The following is a 25,214-nucleotide window of genomic DNA, read 5'->3' on the forward strand; positions in this document are numbered from 1 at the left end:
CTTAGTTACTCCGCAGCGTGTGGGATCTCCCTGGACCAGGGCTCAAACCCGTGTCCCCTGCACTGGCCGGCGGATTCTTAACCGCTGCGCCACCAGGGAAGTCCTGTGGCTTTTCTTTTCTTAATGATGTCCTTCAAAACCTAGAAGTTTTTAATTTTGATCCAGTTTTCCAAGTTTTTCTTCTGTCACTTTTTTTTTTTTTTTTTTTTTTGGTTATGCGGGCCTTTCACTGCTGTGGCCTCTCCCGTTGCGGAGCACAGGCTCCAGAAGCGCAGGCTCAGCGGCTATGGCTCACGGGCCCAGCCACTCCACGGCATGTGGGATCTTCCTGGACCGGGGCACGAACCCGTGTCCCCTGCATTGGCAGGTGGACTCTCAACCACTTTGCCACCTGGGGAGCCCTCTTCTCTCACTTTTGCCTTTGGTGTTATATCTAGAAAATCTTTGCCCAACCTAAAGTCATAACGATTTTTATATGTAAGCTTTCTTCCTGAATCTCCATTGGATTGCCTTTTAGGCATGCTTGTCAAAAAATCAGTTGACCAAGTTTACTTCTGCATGTTCAGCTCTATTCCACTGAACTCTAATGCCTATTCTTAGGCCAGTACCATACTGTATTTCATGTGGGCTTTTTAACAAAAATTATTTATTTTGTATTTTATTTATTTTTGGCTGCATTGGGTCTTCATTGCTGCACACGGGCTTTCTGTAGTCGCGGTGAGCGGGAGCCCCTCTTTGTGGCGGTGCACGGTCTCCTCATTGCGGTGGCTTCTCTTGTTGCAGAACACGGAGCTCTAGGCACGTGGGCTTCACTAGTTGTGGCATGTAGGCTCTAGAGCGCAGGCTCAGTAGTTGTGGCGCACGGGCTTAGTCGCTTCGTGGCATGTGGGATCTTCCCAGACCAGGGCTCGAACCCGTGTCCCCTGCATTGGCAGGTGGATTCTTAACCACTGTGCCCCCAGGGAAGCCCTTCATGTAGTTTTAAGGTTTGGTTTTATTTGTTGCCTATTAACGTGGAAAATGAGAATATAATTCCTTTACCACTTGTTTCCAATACTTCTTCCCTTTTTCCCACTTTTATCATAGAGGTAGATTGATTTTTCCTATTCAGGTTCTTTTAGAACTGAGCATTGTCTTGGACATTTTACTTAATATTTGCTTTCTTGCCATGTTCCATTTCTAGGGTAGAGTATTTTTGCTTATTTTTAAAACATACAGGTCTTCCTGACTTGATTACAATTTTATTGTAATAATTTATTGTTACTCTGGTTCTATGATAAGAGTCAGAATGAAAGCAACTTCATCTTTTAAAAATAATATATAATTTTTAAAGGTCATCATATTATTACTAGGGATATGTTTTTAAATTAGTCTTGGTGATTGGTAAGGAAAAAATGGATTTTTACAGTTTTTCCTTACTAAAGGCACATATAAACTATGATGTCTCCCGTTCGACCTCTTGCAGAGAGAGGATGGATGCCAATTGGTATTACGTTGTGTTACATCTGAATTCTCACTGTTGCAGGGCCTGTCACTGTGGGGCTTTTGCTGTACTCTCAGATTACTTCAAAAATTATCTTATGCAGTGAATTTCAGATTTAGAGTTCATCTAGGAACATGAGGATGATTTTATTAGAAAATCTCTTAATTCACTTACGTTATTGAACTAATTACAAATAATATATCATTTAGGTAGATGATGAAAGGCAGCAGAAATTCTTAACATGATTGGGTGGAATATTATGCATAATTGTAAACGCCACCCCCTCGTGTTTAATAGTGAACCACAAGAAGCACTCCTCGTAAGACACTAGCACATTCTCATGTTTCTTACCAGTGTTCCAGATGTCCAAACCATTACAAATAAGAGTAAGTAATTAGAAAATGCAGGTACCATTAACTTTTACAGGTGATATGATTATGTATACAGAACACTAAAGAGAATCAACTAGAAAATTACTAAAAACAAAATATCCATAATCTCTTCTACTTCAAGAAGTGTTTAAAAGTCTGCAGATAGGGCTTCCCTGGTGGTGCAGTGGTTGAGAGTCTGCCTGCCGATGCGGGGGACACGGGTTTGTGCCCCGGTCCGGGAAGATCCCACATGCCACAGAGGGCTGGGCCCGTGAGCCATGACCGCTGGGCCTGCGTGTCCGGAGCCTGTGCTCCGCAATGGGAGAGGCCACAACAGTGAGAGGCCTGTGTACTGCAAAAAAAAAAAAAAAAAAAAGTCTGCAAGTAATAACAACTTAGATTAAAAGCGATTGAAAAAACATTTAGTAATCCTTTGAAAGCTTTCTAAGCAATAAAGTTTGACTAGGGAAAAATTCTAAAAGTTTTGTATGGCAAAATCAGCCAAAATGTATCAAAGGACATGTAAGAAACAGGGAATGGCTATTTGCAAGACCAATGACAAAGGGTTGTTTTACTTGACTTACAAAGAACTAATTCAAGAAATAAATGACCAAAGATTCAAGAGAAAATGCTCAGTTTAGTTAAAGAAATGTAGATAAAAATCCAAGAAAGATAAAGTTTTGCACTCAGCAGATTGGCAGACATTAAATTCTGCTTATACCCAGTCTCAGTAAGGGTGTAGAGAAACAGGCAGTTCTAAAAATCCTTGATGTGTGTAATAATTATTGCTGTCTTATGGAGGATACTTCGGTAATATCTCTCATTTGGAGATGCACATGTTCTTTGACCCATTGCTGCTTTGCAGAAAGAGCAGTTAACCTGCAGCTCCATTGGTGAATTCTGTGTTGTCTTTGAACACAGTGAGGCAGTAGATCTGTATCCACTGATGCACAAGTGTCTGTAAGACAGACTACTTGTTAGCTAGAGAAAAGCTAGATGTGATGAAAGAAATGAATAATATTGTAATGCCTTAAACTTTGTATTTAAAAATGTTACATTTTGAAATTATTGCAAGCTAATAAAAAGCCTGCATGTACAATATAAGGACCTTTTTCCTGTACCATTTGACAGTAAGATGCCAATGTGATACCGTATCTTTTTTTTTTGGTGGGGAGGGAAAAGCAAGAACACCAGGTGTGTTTAGTGTGCAGCCAGAACACCAGGGATCTTTCCCAGAGCAGTGTCTCCCCTATCTCTCTTTTAGCTACTTCAGCGTGTGATTCTTAGAAGCAAGGATATTGTCCCACATTACTACAATATAATCATCAAAATAAGGGAGATATATTACTCCTAATTCTCAAACCCTTTTCAAGTTTTGGGTTTGTTGGTTTGTTTGTTTTCCCAGTAATGGCTTCTTCAGCTTTCTCGGGCTTTTCTGGTCTTCTATGACCATGACACTTTTGAAGGAAGTATCTGGTATTTCCTCATGATTAGATTCATGTAATGCAGTTTTTGCAAAAATAGCACGGAAACGATGCTGTGTTTTTTTTTCGCCTTTCATATCAGGTGGAAGTTGTTTTCTATTTATCCCTTTACTGAAGGTATTATTTATGTGACCAGAGTTAGTTTTTCTAGGCTTCTCCACTGTAATTTCTTTATATTAATTGTATTTCCTTTGTAATTATTATATTCATGGGAGTTTCTCTGAGACTATGGAAATATATACCACTCATCAAACTTCCACTTAAAATTTAATTCATGTATATTAGAGTACACTCTTTCTATTTTATAGTATATTTCTGTTTTATTCAGTGTATTACAATTCATTATTATCATTATTTATTTTGATTTGCAAATAGCCCTTGCTTTGGCCGTTGGGAACCACTTCAAGATGTCCCCCATGTCCTTCCTTGTTTGTAAATATGCCCATCGTTTTTAGAGAACTTTTAATTTTTTGCTAAGCAAGGTTGTTAGGGTTCATCTTATTCTTTCCCTAATCCAGCACTAGAGTCAGCCCTGGTTCCTCACTGTGGAGAGTGTTATTTATTAAGAAACCATAACCTAGGTGCTAGATGTTCTTATTGCAGTTGGGATGTCATTGCTTCTAAGTGGACAAAGCTAACGTATCTGTTTATTTGTATTTATATACACATAATTATATACATACGTACATCCATTTACATCTATGTTTTTTCATGCCCATATCTTCAGTTCCACTCTTGACACCCCAAGCTTTTTTCCCTCCCTTTCCTAGAGAGTATTTGTCACAGTTAGAATCGTAGCAACCAGATATTCTCAGTATGTTTATGTACTTCGTTTAAGCCATGTCTTATTGCCAGCCTCCTTGCCTTGCTGACACTTTGACACTCTTTGTTGGACTGTCACCACTCCACTCATGCTTGTCCCCCATTTGTCTCAGTCTCCCAGACCTGTTACTCAGTTTCCTCTCCCCCCTCATATAAATAGTCTCATTCTGCTACCCTGCTTTGGACCATCAGACCTCCCCGACGCAGCTGCCTATCTTGGTCAGCATAATCTAACGGCATTTGGAATGAATTGTTGGGGTAAGGAGAAAGAGAACTCTGTGTGTATGAGTATATGAGAGTGAATGAATGAGACTTTTTATGTATGTTATTTTTAGGGAGGTCTGCAAGACAGGCAGTGTTGAATTCTCCTTTTGGGGAATAAGTATTTAAATCTATTACTCTGTTTTACAGAAGTTTTTTTCTTTCCCCCCTTTTTTCCATGTCACAGGAAATTTCAATTTTCGGTTTAGTTTTTAGTTTATTGTGCTGAAATCACCATTTCGCATATCTTCTCCCCTTTATTTATGTATTCCTCTCCTGAATAGTTTGCATCCAAAAATAAACAGGCTGACTGGAGAAAAATCATATTTTTGGAATTCTTTATCCATCTTAAGTATAGATATAATAGTACACATCACTATCATAGAGGTTTATTTTTTTCTGCCTTACACTTTGTCTTTATATTCCTTTGTATGTGTATTTTTTATATTTCTTGGGCATAACAGTTGTGGTCTGTTTAGGAGAAAACAGCCATACCAGTTATTTGAACCATACCAGTTATTATTATGGAAAAAATTTACAGATTAATTAGTTGTAATAAAAAAGGACTACATACTAAGGTATCATGTAAGTAATGACTCAAGGAATTGGCTGCCACCCCTAAAACTTCGCTTCTGATTTCTAAGGTGGGATACTATTTGGATGGTACTGGTGTATGTGGGGGACATGTTGAAACTGGTTCTGGTTGTGTTGGAAAACTTGTAAGGTGGATCCAGGTGTTGCTATGGGAAGGGTGTGCTTTCACTAGATTAAAGGAATATACCAACGAGTGAGTGACCCTGGTGGGAACAGGATGCAGCAAGCCAAAAGAAAGATGCAAGTCCCTTTTCTCTCTTCTAGCCTTATAGCCTCCCTACTCTATTCCCTTGTGGCAGAGATTCTCAGGGAACCAACTGGTTTGCAGTCCATGCTTCAGAAGCGTCTAAGAGGGCAGGTCTGGACCTGAGACAGCAGCTTAATGACTCACACAGGCTACCCCTTTGGCTACATGGCATCCACACACACCTCCGCATATTTAAACCTTCATGTAACAACTAAACAACGGTCCCATCTGACGGGATGCAACTTTCCCTTCCTACAGAGGGAATCATTTTCGCCCTTGTTCTAATAGTCATTGTACCCGTCTCTGGGAGACTAATTTACTGCCAGTCATGGACTATGTTAATTACTCCTCAAATATACCCCCAACCTATATATTCTCTTATCTAAAGGCTAACCGGCAAAGGAAACCTCCAACAAAATTTTTGTAAAATAATAATGGGAAGGAGAAGAGAGAACAGTTAGTATAACCAAATATATAATATTGACAGAAACACACATACTCATAACAAGGAAGAAAACATGCAGTGTCCCCATTTCTGCAGCTTGTCACAAAAATTCATACCTTTCTTAATTCATTACCCATTATATTATGTTTTCTTTGCCTTCAGCCAGGACCCTATCCGGTAAGGTTCTTTACCTGGTTGAGGTGGCCCAAACCTTCATTCCGCAATGGATTTGCCTTTTTTGTTTGCTTTGATTTTCTGTTAACTTCTGCTAATGAGCATGGAAGTACTAGACACCCAACAGAATCCCAGGGTTTCCAGACAAGTTCCCTACCACCATCTTCTGGCAGCAAACCAACCTTCCATTGGTGATTGCTGTCCATAGAGTAACCCCCTTCTTTGCTTGTGGCTTCAGGGATAAATGTCCTTTAGTGTATCAAACTAACTCTTTTTGAAGTATTTATTCAGTTGAAAATACTCTGTACAAACCTTCTAAAGTCACATAGCACCAGCTCAATATTAAGTCCATGATGGGACTGGTATGATTATAGCTGATATCTTAGTCTGAACTGTGTACATACACCCATCCACTGTTGATTTCTTAAACTTGTCTGAGAGTATCATCTACTCCTGACATGGCAGATGAGAAAGAGAGAGAGTAGGAACTGCAACCATTTGGTGAAATCAGCATTTCATTTCTGAAAGCCCCTCCTGTGTAACCCTTTGAGGCTCCCCAGCCAAGAGCTCTTTGTTTTTGAATATATGGGGAATATATCTTTATTAAGAATTCATTAAAGAATTAGTTAAGAATCTTCTTTCTTAAAACTTTTAATTGAAGTATAATGTATGCAAAAGTGTAAGTGTATATATGCTCAATAAATAAAAAGTACACACACCTGTAACCTAACACTCATTGATACAGAACATTAATAACACCCCAAGAAGGTCTTCTTCCCCCTCTCATTACTCCCCTCCCAAAATCAACTACTTGCTTGAGTGGGTTTTTTTTAACCTAAGGCTTGTGCATTTTAATTTTTCTTCAGCTTTCTTGAGGGATAATTGACATTACTTGAGTTTTAACAACATAAATTTCTTTTCTCTAATTTTGACCTTCCTGTACATGGAATTGTAAAATATGCATTCATTTATATCTGGCCACAAAGGTGTACATCAAATTATTTATCCTCATTGTGGGCAAAGTGTTATGCTGAAAGGTATGATTTGTTACCTTTGTTAAAAAAGGGATATATTAAGAGGGGGAAAAAATTAATGTGTCTCACTATTAAAATGGTTATGCCATATTTACTCTGGAATAGTGAGTTATTAAAATTTATGTTTGCAGGTGATGTTCAGTGATTTATAAAATATTTTAAATATTGAGTGAAAATAGAGTGTGACTAATTTTCTTTAATTGCAAAGATCAGACCTTGCTGGAGAACAAATTTAGCATTAAATAATCCCAGAATATTAGTAGTGTGGTTAAAACTACTACACTAGTAGTTGGTAGTACTATTAGTACTACCACTAGTACTACTAGTAATAGTAGTCTAGGTTGGGTTTTAGGTTATTTTTGTCCCCCTGACGCCTAGCAAACTTTTGTCTTTTGAAAGCCTTTAAAATATGTATGCATTATTCTGCATTATTAGGAGGGCAGAAGGGATTTCCCTATACTGTCTGAATGCCCTGAAGTGTAATTATATAATTTAATTAAAAAACTAATTTGTTTTTACAGGCATTTCTCTGGAAATGGCAGCTGTGACAGTAAAGGAAGAATCAGAAGATCCTGATTACTATCAATATAACGTTCAAGGTAATACTGTTTAATACAATTTTTCTTTCCAGAAGTTATTGGTGGTTTAAATTAAAATTCTTTAATTGCCCGAATTCCTTAGATACTATTTTATTGATTGGTCCTTTGGTCCTTGACTAGCATGTATACTTGTAATTTATCACTGGAATAAAATAGATTTCAAAAATGGGGCACTAAAGTAAACTCAGTTTACAGGGGAAATGTTAAACAATCATTAATATTCTTAAAAGGACAAGCAAAAGTTGTGGCACAATTTAGAATTCAATTTGAATTTTCAGTTATTTGCAAGGCATAAGAGGTCTTCTAAACGTTTAATATCACTATTTGTGCAATAAAAATAACTTTGCATTATCACTATGTTAAAAATCTATAAAAGATAAGACATTAATTTTAGGTATTTATTATCTTGTTCTGTAGCTGCTTGATTATCAAGAGGGAATTAAAGGTCATAATTTCACAATGCAGTTTGCTTTTATGCTTTGATGGGTTTTAGTTTAGAAGAACATCTATAGTTCATGGTAAGTTTAATTTTTATAGATGCATAAAGTACATTAAACATTTAAAGTATAAGATCTGATTGGTTTTATGTATATACCCATAAAGCTATCTTCACTGCAGTCAAGATAAAGAAATGTCCATAACCCTCAAGTTCCCTTAAGCCTCTTTGTAATTCACAGCCCTCCCCAGCCAACCACCAATCTGTTTTCTATCATTTTAGATTAGTTTGCAGTTTTAAGAAATTTATGTAAATGGAATCATCATAAAGTATGTACTGTTTTCTTGGGGTGGGGAGCTATGACTTCTTAAATTCCACATAATTGTTTTGAAATTTCATCCATAGTGTGGCATATATCGATGGCTAATTCCATTTTATTGCTGTTATTCCATTGTTCGGCTGTACCACAATTTGTTTATCCCTCTGTCTATTGATGGACATTTTGGTTGTTTCCAGTTTGGGGCTATTAAAAGTAAAGGTGCTGAAACATTTGTTTGGAAATACGCCTTCATTTCTCTTGAGTAGATCCCTAGAACTGGAATAGCTGAGATATATGGTAGGTATTTAAGCTGTTTTCCACTGTGCTTTTACTATTGTACATTTCCATAAGTGGGGACAATAGTTCTAGTGGCTCCACATCCTTATCAGCACTTGTATGGTCCGCATTATTTAGCCACTTCAGTGGATGTCTTGTGATACCTCTTTTTGGTTTTAATTTGCCTTTGCTTAATAGGTTTAGTTCATTTAAAAAGATAAGGCTTTATCAGTTCTAGAGTATTATAAGAAAGTTATGAATAAATTTGTTCTGTTTGTAATCATGTGAATATCTGTATACAGGTATTTGAATTTCATAATTTTTATCTGTCAGATTTGAATATTTTATTGCTTGTGATGTTAGTAATCACATGGCTAAAAGGCTGGGATAATTCTGAGGATTTTTAATTAAAAAGTTAAAAATTTGGAAAATATTTAGCCTTTATAGCAGTTGTTGGTACCTTACTAACATATATTTAATTAATACTGTTTAGTAAAATCTTTTTAGCACATTATATTTAATTTTTACAATAAAATGTCTGCCTTTATCTTTGGTATTGCCTTTTTTAGCTTTGCTGTTACTAGGCAGGATTATAGAAGCTTTTTTTTTCCCCCTTTGAAATAGGGAGTGTGAGTGATTTAAGCAATAAGAGTGGAAATCAGATGTTTATAGAGGAAAAGATTGCTGAAATGATAATATTTTAAATGCAGCTGAAGAAGGTGGGAGCCAGACTATTAGTTTTTCATCTAGGCTGAGAGATACAGTCCATGCAGTTTGGGTACTTCTCTTAATAAGCTTTGGCAATTCTTTGTATATTCTGAATGAAAGTCCTTTGTGATGTGATTTGCAAATAGGTTAATTTGATGGTGTCCAACTTAGTGCTTTTTTTTTTTTTTCCTTATATGAGTTGTGCTTAAGTATCATAGCTAAGAAATCTTGGTCTGACCCAGTGTCACAAAGATTTTTCTTCTGTGTCGTATAAAAGTTTTCATAGTTTTACATTTAGGTCTGTGATTGGTTTAGGCCTAATTTTTGTATAGTGTGCAGAATACCAGGTTCAAACTTAAGGCATACAGATATCCAGTTTTTCCAGTACCTTTTGTTGAAATGACTGTTCTTTTTTTTGTTTTATTTTGTTTAATTTATTTTTGGCTGCGTTGGCAGGCTTTCTCTAGTTGTGGCGAGTGGGGGCTACTCTTTGTTGCGGTCTGCGGGCTTCTCATTGGGGTGGCTTCTCTTTGTTGCAGAGCACGGGCTCTAGGCACGCGGGCTTCAGTAGTTGTGGTGCACAGGCTTCAGTAGTTGTGGCTCGCGGGCTCTAGGGCACAGGCCCAGTAGTTGTGGCACTTGGGCTTAGTTGCTCCACGGCATGTGGGATCTTCCCGGACCCGGGCTCAAACCCGTGTCCCTTGCCAGTGCAAGGCAGGCGGATTCTTAACCACTGCGCCACCAGGGAAGCTCAAGAGTTTAAAAAAAATTTTTTTTAAGTCTTTATTACAATATTGCTTCAGTTTTATGTTTTGTTTTTTTGGCCGGAGGCACGTGAGATCTTCTTACCTCCCCAACCAGGGATCAAACTCGCACCCCCTGCATTGGAAGGCCAAGTCTTAACCACTGGACCACCAGGGAAGTCCTTCCCCCTTCCCCCACCGTGGGGATTTTGATGGAGATTGTGCTGAATCTATAGACTAATTTAGGTTGAATATCTTAATACTGAATCTTCTGATTCATGAGCATGATATATGTACCTTATCTATTTAGCTCTTTCTTGATTCCTTTCATCAGTGCTTTGTTTTCAACATACAGGTCTTGTACATAGTTTGTAAGATTTATATCTAAGTATTTAATGTGTTTCAGTGTTATTGTAAACGGTGTACTGTTCTTTTACAGTTTCAGCTTCCAACTATTTATTGCTAATATGTAGAACTACAGTTGACTTTTACATACGGACCTTGTATCTTGTGACCTAGTTAAAAATCATTTATTAGTATAGCAACTCTTTGGGAAAAAATCTTTGGGATTTTATAAGTAGACAGTATTATTTCTTCCCTTTCATTTTCTTGTGTTAATTGCACCAGCTCTTCAACATTCCAGTGTCACGATGAATAGTAGTGAGAGTAGGCATCCTTACCTTGTTTGCAGTTTTAAAAGGAAATCTTTTCTATGTGAAAGCTGTACGTTTTTTGTAGTTGCCCTTCATCAGATTGAAGAAACTTTCTTCAGTTCAGAGTTTGTAAAGAGTTTTTATGGTGATTGGATGTTGAATTTTGTGAAAGGTCTTTTCTGTATCTCTGGAGATGATTACATCATTTTTCTCGTTTAGTCTGTTAAAATGGTCATCAACATTAATTTTCAAATGTTGGTTCTGACTATTATCTCTTAAGAATATTTTCAAATGTTCTTAAGAGATATTAGTTAGAAGTTTCTTTTCTTGTAAATGTCCTTATTTGGTTTTGGTAATACTGGCCTAAGTGAATTGGGAAATGATATATTTGAAGAATTTTTTTGGAGAATTGATATTATTACATTTCTATATATTTTTGGTAAAATTTGCCTATGAATCCACCTGGACCTTGAGGTTTCTCTAATGGAAGATTTAAAAATTTGCTCCATCTTTTAATTTTAAAATTTCTTTTAATCATTGTAGGTCTGCTCGGGTTATGTATTTCTTCTTGATTAAGAGTTGGCAGTTTGTGTCTTTTAAGGAATTTGTCTACTTTGTCTTAAGTTTTCTTTTTTTTAATTTTAACGTTTGCAGGGTCTGTAGTAATTTAATTATAGTGATTTGTGTCTTTTTTTTGGTTTGTTTCTTATTGGTCATTCTAGCTCAGAGCTTTGTCTTAAAACTTGGCAATGTTGACATTTTGATCAGACAGTTCATTGTTGTCAGTATCTGTCTTATGCTCTGCATTGTAGGATGTTTAGTATCCTCCCTGGCCTCTCCCTGCTAGATGTATACCAGTAGCATCTCCCTAGTTGTGACAATCCGCAACGTCTCTAGACGTTGCCATATGTCCCTTAGGGACAGTATCACTTCCAGTGGAGAACCATTGCTCTTGCTCTAGAACTTTCTCAGTTTTTTTCTTTTTTCCTCAAAGATCTAGCTTCTACAAAATTTCAGTGATTTTTTTGCTCTTATGTTTCTTTCTTTCTTTCTTTTTGGTTGCTTTAATTTTAATTTGGTTTTATTTTATGTTTCTTAAGACGGGAGCTTAAATCATTGAAATATTTTCCAATATGAGTACTTAATGCCATAAACTTCCCTCTTAAGCATTAGTTAACTGCACCCTATAAACTTTTTTTAAAATTTTCATTCATTTCAAAACATTTTCTAATTTCCCATTTGTCCTCTGGTTTACATAGAAGTGTAGTCTTTCCTTTTCTTTTCCTTTTTTTTGGGGGGGGGGCAGCACCGCATGGCTTGTGGGATCCTAGTTCCCTGTCCAGGAATCAAACCCAGGCCCTCGGCAGTGCAAGTGCAGAGCCCTAACCACTGGACCGCCTGGGAATTCCCTGTAGAAGTGTAGTCTTAATCTCCACATACTTGTGGACTTGTCAGGTAGCTTTGTTACTGATTTTTAGTTTATTTCCATTATGGTTGGAGAACATTCTTTGTATAATTTCAGTTATTTCAGCTTTGTTAAGGTTGCTTGATGGTCATTCAGGCCTGCTATATTTTTTTTTTTTTTTTTTTTTTTTTGCTGTACGCGGGCCTCTCACTGCTGTGGCCTCTCCCGTTGCGGAGCACAGGCTCCGGACACACAGGCTCCGCGGCCATGGCTCGCGGGCCCAGCCGCTCCGCGGCATGTGGGATCTTCCGGGATAGGGGCACGAACCCGTGTCCCCTGCATCGGCAGGCGGACTCTCAACCACTGCGCCACCAGGGAAGCCCAGGCCTGCTATATTTTTATTGGCATTTCTCTTTACTTCTATCCACTACAAAAGTATTGAAATCTCCAACTGCCTCTGTCTATTTCTCCTTCCAGTTCTTTCACTTTGCTTCATGCATTCTGAAGATCTGTTGTTAGGGATCACTATGCTAGAAGCTCCTTTTCCCTTGGGCTCCTTTCCTGGCAGCCCCTATCCAGTGCAGACCGTTGTCCTGATTTGTAATAACCTAGGTTAGTTTTGTCTGTTTTTGTAGTTCATATAAATAGAATCCGTCAGCATGTATCAGGCTTCTTCTGTAAACATGTAATTTGTGAGGCATTTTGTTGGGTGTACTTGTAGTTCGTTTATTTGCATTGCTGTACTGTACAGTCATCCTTTGGTATCCACAGGGAAGGGCCACCCCCCAGTATCAAAACCCACAGATGATCAAGTCCCTTATACAAAACGGTGTAGTATTTGAATATAACCTACAAACACCCACCCCATACTTTATTTAAATCATCTCTAGATAACTTAAATATCTAATACAATGTAAATGCTAAATAGTTGCCAGCATGCTGCAAATTCAAATTTTGCATTTTGGAACTTTCTGGGATTTTTTGTTCCCAATATTTTTGATCCATGGTTGGTTGAATCTGCAGAGGCTGAATGCAGGGATACAGATGGCTGGCTGTATTTCTAAAATGCTTTTTTAAAATATTTAAAACCCACAAACATAATATACATCTGCCCAGGTTTACTGAATCTTACATGATATAACATGTTAACTATGTTATTGACACCCTTCTTTAGGCCCTTCCAATTCCCATTTTTTTCTCTGTTCCTCCTGAGTTAACCGTTTTCTTGAAATTGAGGGTTGTCCTTCCTGATAACGATTTTATATTTTAAATGCATATACATTCCCACAGAAACGTCTTTGTCTGTGTATCCAGGCACCTATACATTTTATGTATTACATTTTCTGTTTTTAAGCTTGACTCAAATGGTATCATACCGTATATGTGTTTTGTGTATGTTCTTGTGTGTCATTCAGTACAAGTTTTTGAGATTGACCTATTTTTGTCACGTACAGATTTAATACTATCATTGCGACAATTACCTGTGTGATTATACTGTAGTTCATGTGTTCATTCTTGCACTTAAAATCATTTATGTTTTCTTCCAAAACTTTCGGTATTCCAAAATAGACTTGGACACATCTCTGTGTACCTGTCAGTTTTCCTCTAAGATGTTCTCAGATGTGAGCGTTGGGAAAGTGATTTGTCTGCAGTGACTGTTAGACACTCCGGGATTGTGCGGGTGAAGTGTGCTCCTGATCTTATGATGGAGTCCAAGTCATTTGCTATTACAACATGTATGGTTAAAAGTAAACAACATAATTTGGTAGTATAGTGATATGTGAAGGTATGCTGGGCAAATAGTAACCAAAAGAAACCAAGTTTAGTAATATTAGAGGCCAAAAAAGAAAAAAAAAACAAATATGAAGAGTAAGACTATATAATTTATATACTACTAAGTCATTAAGTTAATAGCATAATCATTAATTTGTATATACCTAACAGTGTAGCCTCAAAAGTCTAAATAAAGAATTGATATAATTTGATACAATTGATAAATTTGTAAATGCAGTCCATGTAGGAGATTTTAACAAATGATGAATGCTTATAAATGGTAAATAGAGTATTTGAACTCTGAAATTTACAAACTTAAGCTAGTTGTTGTATATCCAGAACTCTTTACCCAGCAAATAAATGTTTATTTACAAAACATGGATCTTTTACAAAAGTTGACTTTATATTTGTTCACAGGTAGCCTTAAAGAATTCCCCGAATATAATGTAATCAGTTAAATTAGAAGTCAATAATAAGCATGTTATTTAAAATAGAAATTCTATACAGTGGGAATCCTAAGAAATACACTTTTATTGACTTAAAGAGGACCTAATTAAAATAATTTAGAACAGAACAATATCAATAATGATACATAGCTAGACTTGTGGAAAAGCAGCTAAAGCAGTATTTAGAAGTCAGTTAGTACACTTAGCTATCATTTAATTTATTTCTTCTGTATATTTTTACCCAGGATCACATGACTAGGAAGCAGTGAATCTGGCATTTGAATTCAGGTGTCTTTCATTTATCATCTTGCTCTTAGTTGAGATTCCAAATACAAATAATTTTTCTATTTTCTATGAAATTATTTTCTTCTGTGCTGTGTCCTTTATTTATAATGTGTAGTTTTGTGCCTCTTTGTGAAATCCGTCATGCATTTGCAAAGCCTTTCAAAAAGTCTTAGGATATTTTCCAAAAAATATTCAGAGGTAGTGAAGTGGTTTGTATTCATATTAATGCAAGGACATGTTTATGTTAAGTAGTCATTGAAAACACAATGTTTTGTTCTCTTTTAAATCTATTACTTTCACTAAAAGCATAATACATGCAGGTGTGTTGTCAAAATCTATAGCATTCTGTGAAGGTTTAATTAACACAAAATAAGTTGTATGTTAATAATTGGGAAAAACCAAGTTAAGTTATTAAAAAGTGTTTATGGATCTTCAGGAAGGGAGGATTCTGAATTAATTGTTTGTCATGTTTCTATTTCAGTGGAGATTCAAGCTTATTGATAGGTTAATTGTGTTATTTTAGAGATTCTAAGGAAGGTGTAACAATTTGATTCTGCATTTTTCTTTAGTATGACAAAACATTAAGCCAAATATTTGGCAAGGAAGAAACAAATGCACCTTGTAAGATATATCTGCACTTATAATCTGTATGAAGTAAAAGTTGCAGTTTGCTGTCATGAACATTACCCATATCCACCATTTTAGACATATTGTTCCCATTCAATTCATGTGGAGTTAGTCATTTTCAAAATTTCTTTTGACTGTCTATATATGAGTTTATCTGAATACACCTTTTCCATTCACTAAGACCATAAATTGACACCATTCATTTTGTCAGTCTTTTTTTTTTCTTTTCTTTTTTTTTTTGTTTTGCCTTTTTTGTTCATGAAAAGGCTGTATTATTCCATATCTCTCGCCCAAATTTGTTTGCTGAAGTGACCCAAAATACATTTTTGGGATTACTTTTGAAGTATTATCTTTGTATCCCAAAGCAGGCCCTTCTGAAACTGATGATGTTGATGACAAACTCCCCCTTTCGAAGTCTTTGCAAGGTATAACTTTTTCACTTCCATTTTCCCACATACTGTTCTTATTTAATGTTTCTTTATATTGGACAGACTGTGTTTTAGTATTTATATCTGTATTATTACTTTTCTAAATGGAAAAGGAAAAAGAAATGTATTGGCCTTTTTTTTTAAACATATAAATGAACTTCACAAGCAACAATTTTTCAAAACCAATTTTCCCTTTTGTGAATCTAGTAATGAATCTCGAAATGGGTACATGACACACTTTCATATTTAAGGTAAAGTACACATTTATACCTTATATCAGAATAGTCAGAAATAAGGTTTATATTGCATAGTTAGTAATGTAAATATCAATAAGGTCATGTTGATACTTCGTTTTTAGAAAGGTTGTAAGATATCATTTGTAAATCCCTAAGTTTATTGATTGAATACCTCTTTGGGAATTTCTGTGTAGTGTTCCCTAACTTGATGATCATAGGCTATTTGTGCTGGCTTTTACTTTACTTCTGTCTATTCTGGCTTTTAGCTCATAAGATTTATTTTATTTAGCTTTACTTTTAAAATAAATGTAATTGCTTATTTTAGATTTTTAAAGAACAAAAAGTACACGTAGAATCATTGTTTACGTGTACTCTTGTAATATTCTGACCGGGTGGGACAATCACCTTAATTTTTCTTATTCTTATCCAATCTTGCCTTTTTAAGTACTGGCCTCTTCTCCCTTATCTCTCATTGTTTTGACCTCACATTTTTGTTTTCTTTGGCATTATAGTCAAAGAACCCAATGCTCCATAAATTCAAATGTTAACGTTTAATTGGGGGTGGGGGCTGTGTGTTGAGAAATCGTATTTAAGCAGTTAAATAAAGAAATAATTCATGGCTACAGATTTATAGATTTATCTAGTGTTTTGAGCTCAGGTGAGTTTTCAGAATATGAAATAAGTGGAAAAGAATCCCAAGATAATTATAGCACCATAAAGTTAGACATTGAAAACCAAAAACATTTTGTCTTTGCATGGCACTTTAAATTCAAAGGTGCTAGGCAGTGCATGACAGTGTTTGTAGTCAATGCTCTTTAAAAATCAAGATAAAGTGTATTTGAAACCTGTGTCTGGGAATTGAACCTTTAATGTAGTTTCTTTAATTAGTTACCAATGGATGACAAAATAGACCTGATTTTGCTTCCACTCCCCCTTTGTGCTTTATTCTTCCTTATAGGTAATATATTTTTATTTATACACGAATGCAGTGATTTTCAATCTTTTCTATGTTAGTAGCTCATACATTTAAGGACAGAGGATAAATATTCTGGGGCAGTTTGGGCACTTGTCCTAATTGGCTCTCTTGGGTTTTAGATTACTTCTTTCCTATTTATGAGTATAGCTTCTTCTCTGGTAGGATGAGCCTGTTTACCTTTTGACTGCCTAACCTGATACATTGCTTTATGTTCCAGTTTTTAGAAGCAGGCAGATTATATTACCTGAATTAAAATGCTTTTGAGACTAAAGGTAGTATCTTAAGTTTTAACTTATGAGTTTCCTTTAAGTGCAACTTTGATTAAATAATGGGGATTGAGTTTCCATAGCTTCCACCATAGTAAAAATGGAAAGCAGGAAACATTTCACAGCCCAACCTGAACTTGTTTATCTATCCTTGATAGAGTCTATGAACAAAGAAGAAATTTACCCTGATGTGTGTTTTTGTGTGTGTGTCATTGACAGATGAGCATGGCACTTTGAAACATACTATTCTACTTCTCAAATTCTAACATCTATCAGTAATTATATTGTGCAGTTCCAGTAACTAATAGTAAATCCCCAAACCTACTTCGGTTTAATCTATATATTTACGTTTTAAAATAATTTTTTGAGCTTTCATACAGAAGTGTTACATGTTTTTCTGAATTAGATAACATTGTTTGTATTAACTGCTAAGGAGTTAAGGAATCAGTTTGTATTCGTGTTATTATTTGCATTGTTACCTAGTATCTCTTCTTCCAGTATCAGTCTTTATTGGTTTATTATATGTGGTATATTTTCTTTTTAGGAAGCCATCATTCTTCAGAGGGCAATGAAGGAACAGAAATGGAAGTACCAGCAGAAGGTTAGATACAGGGATTTTTACTTTGCTGTATTTGTATTATGTTGTTCTGTACTATAGAGAATATTATCCTTAAAGCGCACCTTATTTGGAAATGAAATGATGATTGTTATGGTATGCCTTCTTAGCCAACAGGTTGTGTTTTTAGTCCTAAGATGATATTTAATATACCTCTTTTACTGTACTGAATAATAAAGCATATGGGGAGGAAAACTTAAGTGGTAAGTAAAACTCTTCATGATGCAAAATGCTGCCCATTTTTTCTTGGTCATTTTTTGCCATATTTTGAAAGAATGGTTTTGATAGTTAGAATTAAAATTATTACAGGCTCTGTTCATATTTCATTTTAAAACATACTATTAGTACCATTTTTTAAAGTAGGGTCATGTATTCTTCATACGATTAATGAAAGAAAGATCTCCTCTTGGCTCATTTTTATATCCACAGCCACCCTGTGGACTGCTTTGTCTCTTAGCCAGCCATCCTCCTTTGATTGTAGGATTGAATAGATATTCAACTATGGTACAGCTTTTTTAGTTATTGGAATCTTGAGTTAAACGGTTACCATGCAGAGTGGCTTCCTGTTGCTAAACCGTTTAGATAGTTCCAAAAGAATTTTTGTAGATTTCTCCCAAGGAAAATAACTGGTTAAGGTAACTGGACATTGTTTTAGAATTATTATTTCTCACATAAACTGGTCGTGTCAAGCCTTATTTTTTTAAGAATAAAAAGGAACTCTATTCTGTACCTTTTTATTCCTTATATTTGCTTTTTTGTTTTATTTTTTTTAAATCAGTAATTTGATCCTTTACTTTCTTCGAGTGGAGGGAGTTCTGAAGGTCCCTGGAAAGTTGACTGATCTTTCCAAATTCAGTTGTAGAATTAGAGTATTCTAATTGGAATACATTTCTTGCAGAAGTATTGAAATGCTCATTTTAAATAATATTTTAAATTTCTTGTTGAGTTTTTTTAATAGATGATGGTGTGGATGAAAATTTTTTTGTTTTCTTTTACTGTGTGTAGGTAATTAGATATTTCCTCTGTAACAAAATCCTCTGTTTTGGATAGGCAGTATTTACAGCAAGGAGATACCTGTATACAAGACAAATTGTACTGGGGTTCATTGGGCAATGTGAATTAGATATTAGGCTTTGAACTACTTTATTTTTGAGGAAATTTTTATTGTCGTATTGCAGTGTTAATAGAGTCGAATTGAAGTTCGGTTCTGTTCTTTATTCCTTTACTAACAAGTAAACATAATCTTTGGCAAATCAATTAATCTTTCAACCTTTGCAAAATGAAAAGAGAGTTGATGAAGATACTCTCTAGCTGAGCTTCCAGCACTAACATTCTGATGTACATTTGTTTTGTGTAGTAACACAAATATTTAATTTTGTAAAGTATGTTGCATATAAAGTTAGGTGATACAGTCCTGTATGCATTTGTTATAGTCACTGTTCTGATATGAAGGTCCCCATTGCAAAAAATTTGATTGTGGTTTTATTGAACAATATAAGCCACTCCTAGGATTTCTGAAAGAAGAGGAGAAATAGTTTAAAAAGAATAAAACCTTTGTTTTTATCCTAGTGTCTTCTAGTTACAGCAGGAAAATAATTGTGACTTCATTATAATTTTATTCCTCTAAAAATAAAAGTTTTTTGAGTCCATTAATGCAGGTAATTTGGTATTGTCTAATAGTTTTCCAGAGTTTCTCTACTTTCTATTTTCTTTTATCCCTACTTACAATGAAAAGGGTCAGATATTTTAACTTAACAAATACAAGATGAATTAAAATGCCAGTAAAATTTTATAGTAGGCTGCTTTTGGAATATCAAATCAGTAAAATGTTGGAACATAATAGAAAGTGCTTTATAATGAATGTCATTTTAGAATTTTATTTTTTTCAAGATTCTACTCAACATGTCCCTTCAGAAACAAGTGAGGACCCCGAAGTTGAGGTGACTATTGAAGGTTAGTTATCTAAAAGCATTGATTCCAAAAGTTTACTTCTGGTCATAAAAATATTTGTCACATTCACATTGCTAAGTATGCATTTCATTCATTTTTAAAGGAAACTTGTGAAAAAAAACTGAAGCATATATGTGTATGTGTGACCAAAGCAGCCCATATCCCACCAGCACACCCAGTGCTTTGGGAGTTTTAGACAACAAAAAGTAAGCCGTGAAAATGAGCAGTGGGCCAACCTATATACTTTCTATCATTGGGAATAGAGAATTTTTAAAAAGCGAAAACTATGACCAGACTGGATGCACACAAAAACAGATTTATAACCTGTTATTGGGTGTGATATAAGAGACTTAATTAGTACTGGAACCCCTGTGTCTACCTTAGTGAAGTGGAGGAGAAGGTGTTGATAGTTTTCCCCCATAAAATGCAGTTAGAGGCTAGCATATAATCTGTCCTTCAAAACTTTTGAAGCAGCAGCTACAAAAATATTCTAAACTAATCTCTCTATATAGTTAAAGTTGCTTCAAATGTAGTTTTTTCTTCAAGGATAATGCATGAATGCAGATGAGCCAGTTTGTCCTGAATTATTTAAAGATTCAGCTAATTATTAACAGTATCATGCTTTATATTTAATAATTATTAAATGTGTATTGATTTTTTTTCCTTTGAAGTTATGTCACACTATTCCTCTATAAGTTTTTTCTCCTCAAAGTAGTTTTCTCTAAGGTAAAAATACAGCTCTGTTAACCCCCGCCCTACTCCAGTGACCCTCTACTCAGTGGTAGATGGCACTTTATTGTGTATACATCTAAAAATAATTTGATGTATATACATACACACATGCATATTTCATTTTGCGAAAATACATGGATGTTTTCAGCATACAGCATTATAATGAACAAATAAAATACACACATATCACATTTTCCGTAGTTTTTTTCCCCATAACTTTACATCTTGGTACTTCATCATTATTATTTTTTTTAACTGCTACATAACCTTTCTTGGTTTGCTGTCTTTGTCTTTCCTTTTTTTTTTTTTTTTTAAATAACCTGTCTCCTACTGGTGTCCACTTGGTTATTTATGGTGTTTGGCTACTTCAGGCTATTCAAAGTATTTGTCTTCATTGCTTCTAAATTATAAGTTGATTGGTGGCTTTTACCTAATATCAGAAATTTTCTCATACTTTGTTAACATCTCAATTTAATATACATATTTTATCATTAACATAATTTTACTAACCTAAAGGCAGTTTTGAATTGTTTCTAGTCAAGTAAGTAAGTAATTAACTAATTTGTCCACACTGGGCGGCATGTGGGATCTTAGTTCCCCAACCAGGGATCGAACCCCAGCCTGTTGCACAGAGTCTTAACCACTGGACTGCTAGGGAAGTCCACAGTAATTGAATTTGATTGCTTTTTAATTTGAAACTCAACTATAAGAAAAAAATCTATAAATACTATATTTATATTATGAGCACTGAGAACCTTTCCCTTCCTATAGAGATAAGAAAAATTGATGATAAAAATTATTAGCATAAAGCTTTTAAATAGTACTAATAACCACATTGATTTATCTGAAAGCAAATCTTAAAACAGATAAAGGCTATGTTAGAATTGTTTAGAAAATAAAGACTTGTTTTTAATAGTATAAGACCTTTAAAAGGATGTCAAGATAATTATGAAATACATGGCTTATAAACTTGAAATGTGTGTCAGTCTTTTCAGTTTTAACTCTTTGGAGGGAATGATAAATCCCATTTCTTTTAAACTAAGACATAGTACCAGAAGTTTGATACATCATCCAAATTTGTCCACGAGTAGAATTTTGCTATTTAGGCTGCTGCCTTATGTTCAGAAGACCAGTGAAATACCAGGTCTGTGTAACGTAATTACTTTTCAGGGTAGCATTTTCTGTGGATATGAGCAAACTATTATATACCAACTCTAATTAAATTGCTAATTAATTGTTATCCATACATTAAGGAAGGTAAAATGTAATCTGTGATATTAACAAGGCAGGTCAAATGAGAACTCACATGCACATCTTATTGATAAGTATATTATATTTTTTTCTGGAAAGATGATTATAAAATGCTAGAAACTAGGAAAATATCCATAGTTAGAAAATTAAATTTTGATACATTCTCATATTAGAAAAAATATATTGGCATTGAAATGGTAACTTTTTTTTTAAATATGTGATCTGAAAAAAGACCCCTAGTGTAATATGCTTAGTGAAAAAAAAAAAAAGAAAAACCCTGCCTTTCAAGAACAAGTCACCTTTAAAAGGAAAAGTGTATCTAGAGAACTATGTTAGTTTTGTTTAGGAAAATACTTGTGCTTTGAAGGAAATAAGATAATCCTGCTTGCCTGGGGGTGACTTTTGTTTTCTCATATTGTATCTTTCTGCATTTCCCAAAAAGTTTATAGAAAAGAAAAAAGAAACTTTGTCATCAAGTAAGTTTGTAAGATTTTCCACAGTACTTTAACCTTGATATCTTTATTTGCAATTATGTGATGTTATGAAGGGTTTAATTGAGATTGATGCAGACATGTTAAACTGCAGGAAATAGTCTATTGAGCTGAGATGTGCTCTTCCATTTGTGATGATCAATTTGTTCTCGAAGACAGTGGTGCGCATGTATAACTTTTGTGACTTAGGTTTGGGAAATACCCCTTGGAGTAATATGGCTGTGTGTGCCTTAATTTCAGAAACATGGTGACTACATTTCTGGGCAAAATCAGACTGTTGTCAGGTCTCTGACACATGCATGCCTTTGATAAGTGCAGAGACAGTCTTACCTAAGAGTTGTTTGAGGTCTGGCTGTCGTGGGTGTGCTAATAACAGGACGTGTTTTGCTTGAGAAGAGGTCTCCTTACAGTGCAGTTCACTTTCAGTGCATTTTCCCCCGAACTTGAGTCATTCACACACGTTTATTCTGCTGTGGCCTAACCCCCTCATTGTTTCTTAACTTAATTTGTCTTCAAATTGATTTTTTAAAATTTAATTTATTTATATTTATTTATTTGGCTGTGTCGGGTCTTAGTTGTGGCGCGCGCGGGCTTATCTCTAGTTGTGGTTTGCAGGTGGTCTCTCTCTAGTTGTGGCACGTGGGCTCCAGGGCGTGTGGGCTCTGTAGTTTGCAGCATGCTGCCTCTCTCGTTGAGGCACACGGGCTCCGTAGTTGTGGCGCGCGGGCTTAAGTTGCCCCGCGGCATGTGGGATCTTAGTTCTCCGACCAAGGATTGAGCCCGAGTCCCCTGCATTGGAAGGCGGATTCTTTACCACTGGACCACCACAGAAGTCCCTTCAAATTGATTTTAAATAGATTAAAAAGGTTAATTTTGTGTCTTCTTAAGTAAGACTCTTCTTGAAATTAAAAATTTTCTTTCTTAAATAAATTGAAAAATATACATAAATAGTTACACACCGGAATGCAGTTCACAATACCACCTATATATGGACTATACTTTTTTGGGTTTTTTAAAAAATAATGTATTTAACAATCTAGGAAGTTTGCAGCCATCATCAGTTTCAGTGCAATTTCAGGTGCAATTGGAATTCAGTAATCTCCATGGAGCTGTTAGTGTAGCAAACCTTGTAGGTAAAATACATGTATACTTTTGATAGCACATGTGAAGGGATCTCTCTAAGACTGACTTCATTAGTTTCGTTCTCAGCAAACTGACCTGGGCCACTCAACATGGCTTTTATTGTTCCTGATGTTAGTGCATGTTCTCTTTTTATAGTAAATTCGTGACCATCCGAAGATAACAATTTTACATGCATGGCATCAGGGCCCTCACAGCCACCGTAGGTTTTCTCTTCTCCATCCACTATGTTCTTATGAAATTCTGCTTTGCGTCCACAGGAACTTTAGTAGTTTCTCATCAGCTCCGCAGCGACCACTGTCACTGCACCGGGTCCCCGTGCACCACCACAGCCCTATGCCAGGGCCACTTTGGATAACACTGTTTTAGAGTTTGAATAGTTGGATTTCATCCTCTGGTGGTATCCTTTTTCATGAAATTTATGCTTAGGACATTCATAAATACTTGGCTGCTGCACAAAATTAAGGACTACAGTATTCAAATGTTCATTTAATCAGTCCACAAATACCAGGCACCTTGTATGTGCTGGGGGCTGTACTAGGCGCTAAGGTGTGAACAAGAAAGGCAAGTCCATTGGAGAGTTTTGAACAGAGAATTGATAAGTTCTGTCCTCCTTTTTGAAGAAACAGGGCTGCTGTAAAGACTGAGAGCAGACCATAGTGGAAGCAAAGCTATTGTAGTTATCCAGGGCAGAGAGGGAGGTGCTGCAGAACTGGATGGTGACAGTAGGGATAAGGAGTGATTGAATTCTGGGCATTTCTGAAGATAGAGCAATAGTCTTTGCTATTTGTCACTGTTTAGTTACTATGCTTATCTTACAAATGTTACATGAGAGTTCATAGAATCTATGTAATTGGGTAGGTTATCGTTCGAATACTTTGTATTTTCAACTTTATAGTTGCTAGCAAATCACTTAATGAACATCCAATTATTATGTAAAAATTAGACTTTTGGAGGATTTAGGACCTGGGTCCATGGGTGGAAAATGCCATCTATTAATTTGAAATGTGTAGGGTAATTAATTAAGAGAAAGAGCGCCTGGTTTATTTTAATTTGTTTCTTTTACTTTGAATAGGGTCAGATTATTTGATAAAACATTACCAATTTGATTATGTTGAAAAGAGTATCAGAAAAAATTTTTATATGCTATTAATGAATTCATCAAGAATTAGATGAGTTTAGTAACACATTTTAGCTCTGAGGTCTGTGTTATCTATAGGCATATTTGTAAGTATGTTGCAAAAAGGAAAACAGGATTTTTTTAGATAGTAATTTTGGGTTAGGGTCTGTTACTGCCTTTTTTCAAGGGGTGGGAGGCTTTTTTTGGTGGTACGCGGGCCTCTCACTGTTGTGGCCTCTCCCGTTGCGGAGCACAGGCTCAGCGACCATGGCTCACGGGCCCAGCCGCTCCGCGGCATGTGGGATCTTCCCGGACTGGGGCACGAACCCGTGTCCCCTGCATCGGCAGGCAGACTCTCAACCACTGCGCCACCAGGGAAGCCTGGGAGGCTTGTTTTTAAGACTGAGGCATTGCTGTCACATATTCCTCACTGAATTGCAGCCTTTGCATGTTAAAATATCTTGAAATTCATTTTATAAGCTTTTAGTTTTGATGATGTAAATATTTTTAGTTTGGGCTTAAATTGGAAGTGTCCAGAGATATGTGTCTTTTTACACAAAAGTGGTTGTTTATAATGTTGAAGCACCATGATAGTTAGAAAACAGTGCTACCTGCTGGACTGATTGTTAGAGGCAGACTGGTTTCTGCTACAGAGAAATAATTTGGATCCTTTCTGAAAGAGATTTTGAGGTCAAGAGTAACAGTTTTTCATACTTTTTCAAAATCAGAGTTTTTTGCTGCAAGAGTAGGAAAAAAAATAGAAGGTGTGGTTGAGTTCATAGTTCTTCTTGATCTAATTCTATGTTTCATATGAATTAAAACA

The 25,214-nt window shown here is 35.6% G+C and overlaps 1 protein-coding gene and 1 pseudogene across 8 annotated transcripts in view; one reads left to right on the forward strand and one right to left on the reverse strand.

Annotated features, from left to right (window-relative positions):
- GTF2I (general transcription factor IIi) overlaps window positions 1-25,214 on the forward strand; it is a gene marked incomplete at its 3' end in the record, with an annotated part of 98,345 nt that overhangs the window by 34,325 nt on the left and 38,806 nt on the right. Inside the window, exons 9-12 of one of the 7 annotated variants that reach the window (XM_081257592.1) lie at window positions 7,437-7,514; window positions 15,551-15,610; window positions 17,636-17,692; window positions 19,598-19,660. In XM_081257592.1, the coding sequence (XP_081113718.1) occupies window positions 7,437-7,514; window positions 15,551-15,610; window positions 17,636-17,692; window positions 19,598-19,660 (258 nt within the window). Of the gene's footprint in view, window positions 1-7,436; window positions 7,515-15,550; window positions 15,611-17,635; window positions 17,698-19,597; window positions 19,661-25,214 lie in introns of those variants that run through there. The other 6 variants (XM_081257593.1, XM_081257595.1, XM_081257596.1 and 3 more) reach the window with 6 other exon arrangements.
- LOC308629586 (elongin-C-like) lies at window positions 23,020-25,144 on the reverse strand (annotated as a pseudogene). Its single transcript has one exon. The product of its transcript is annotated as an elongin-C-like (transcript).

Source organism: Mesoplodon bidens, assembly GCF_964165515.1.
Source record: "Mesoplodon bidens genome assembly, chromosome: 15".
Taxonomy (NCBI): domain Eukaryota; kingdom Metazoa; phylum Chordata; class Mammalia; order Artiodactyla; family Ziphiidae; genus Mesoplodon; species Mesoplodon bidens.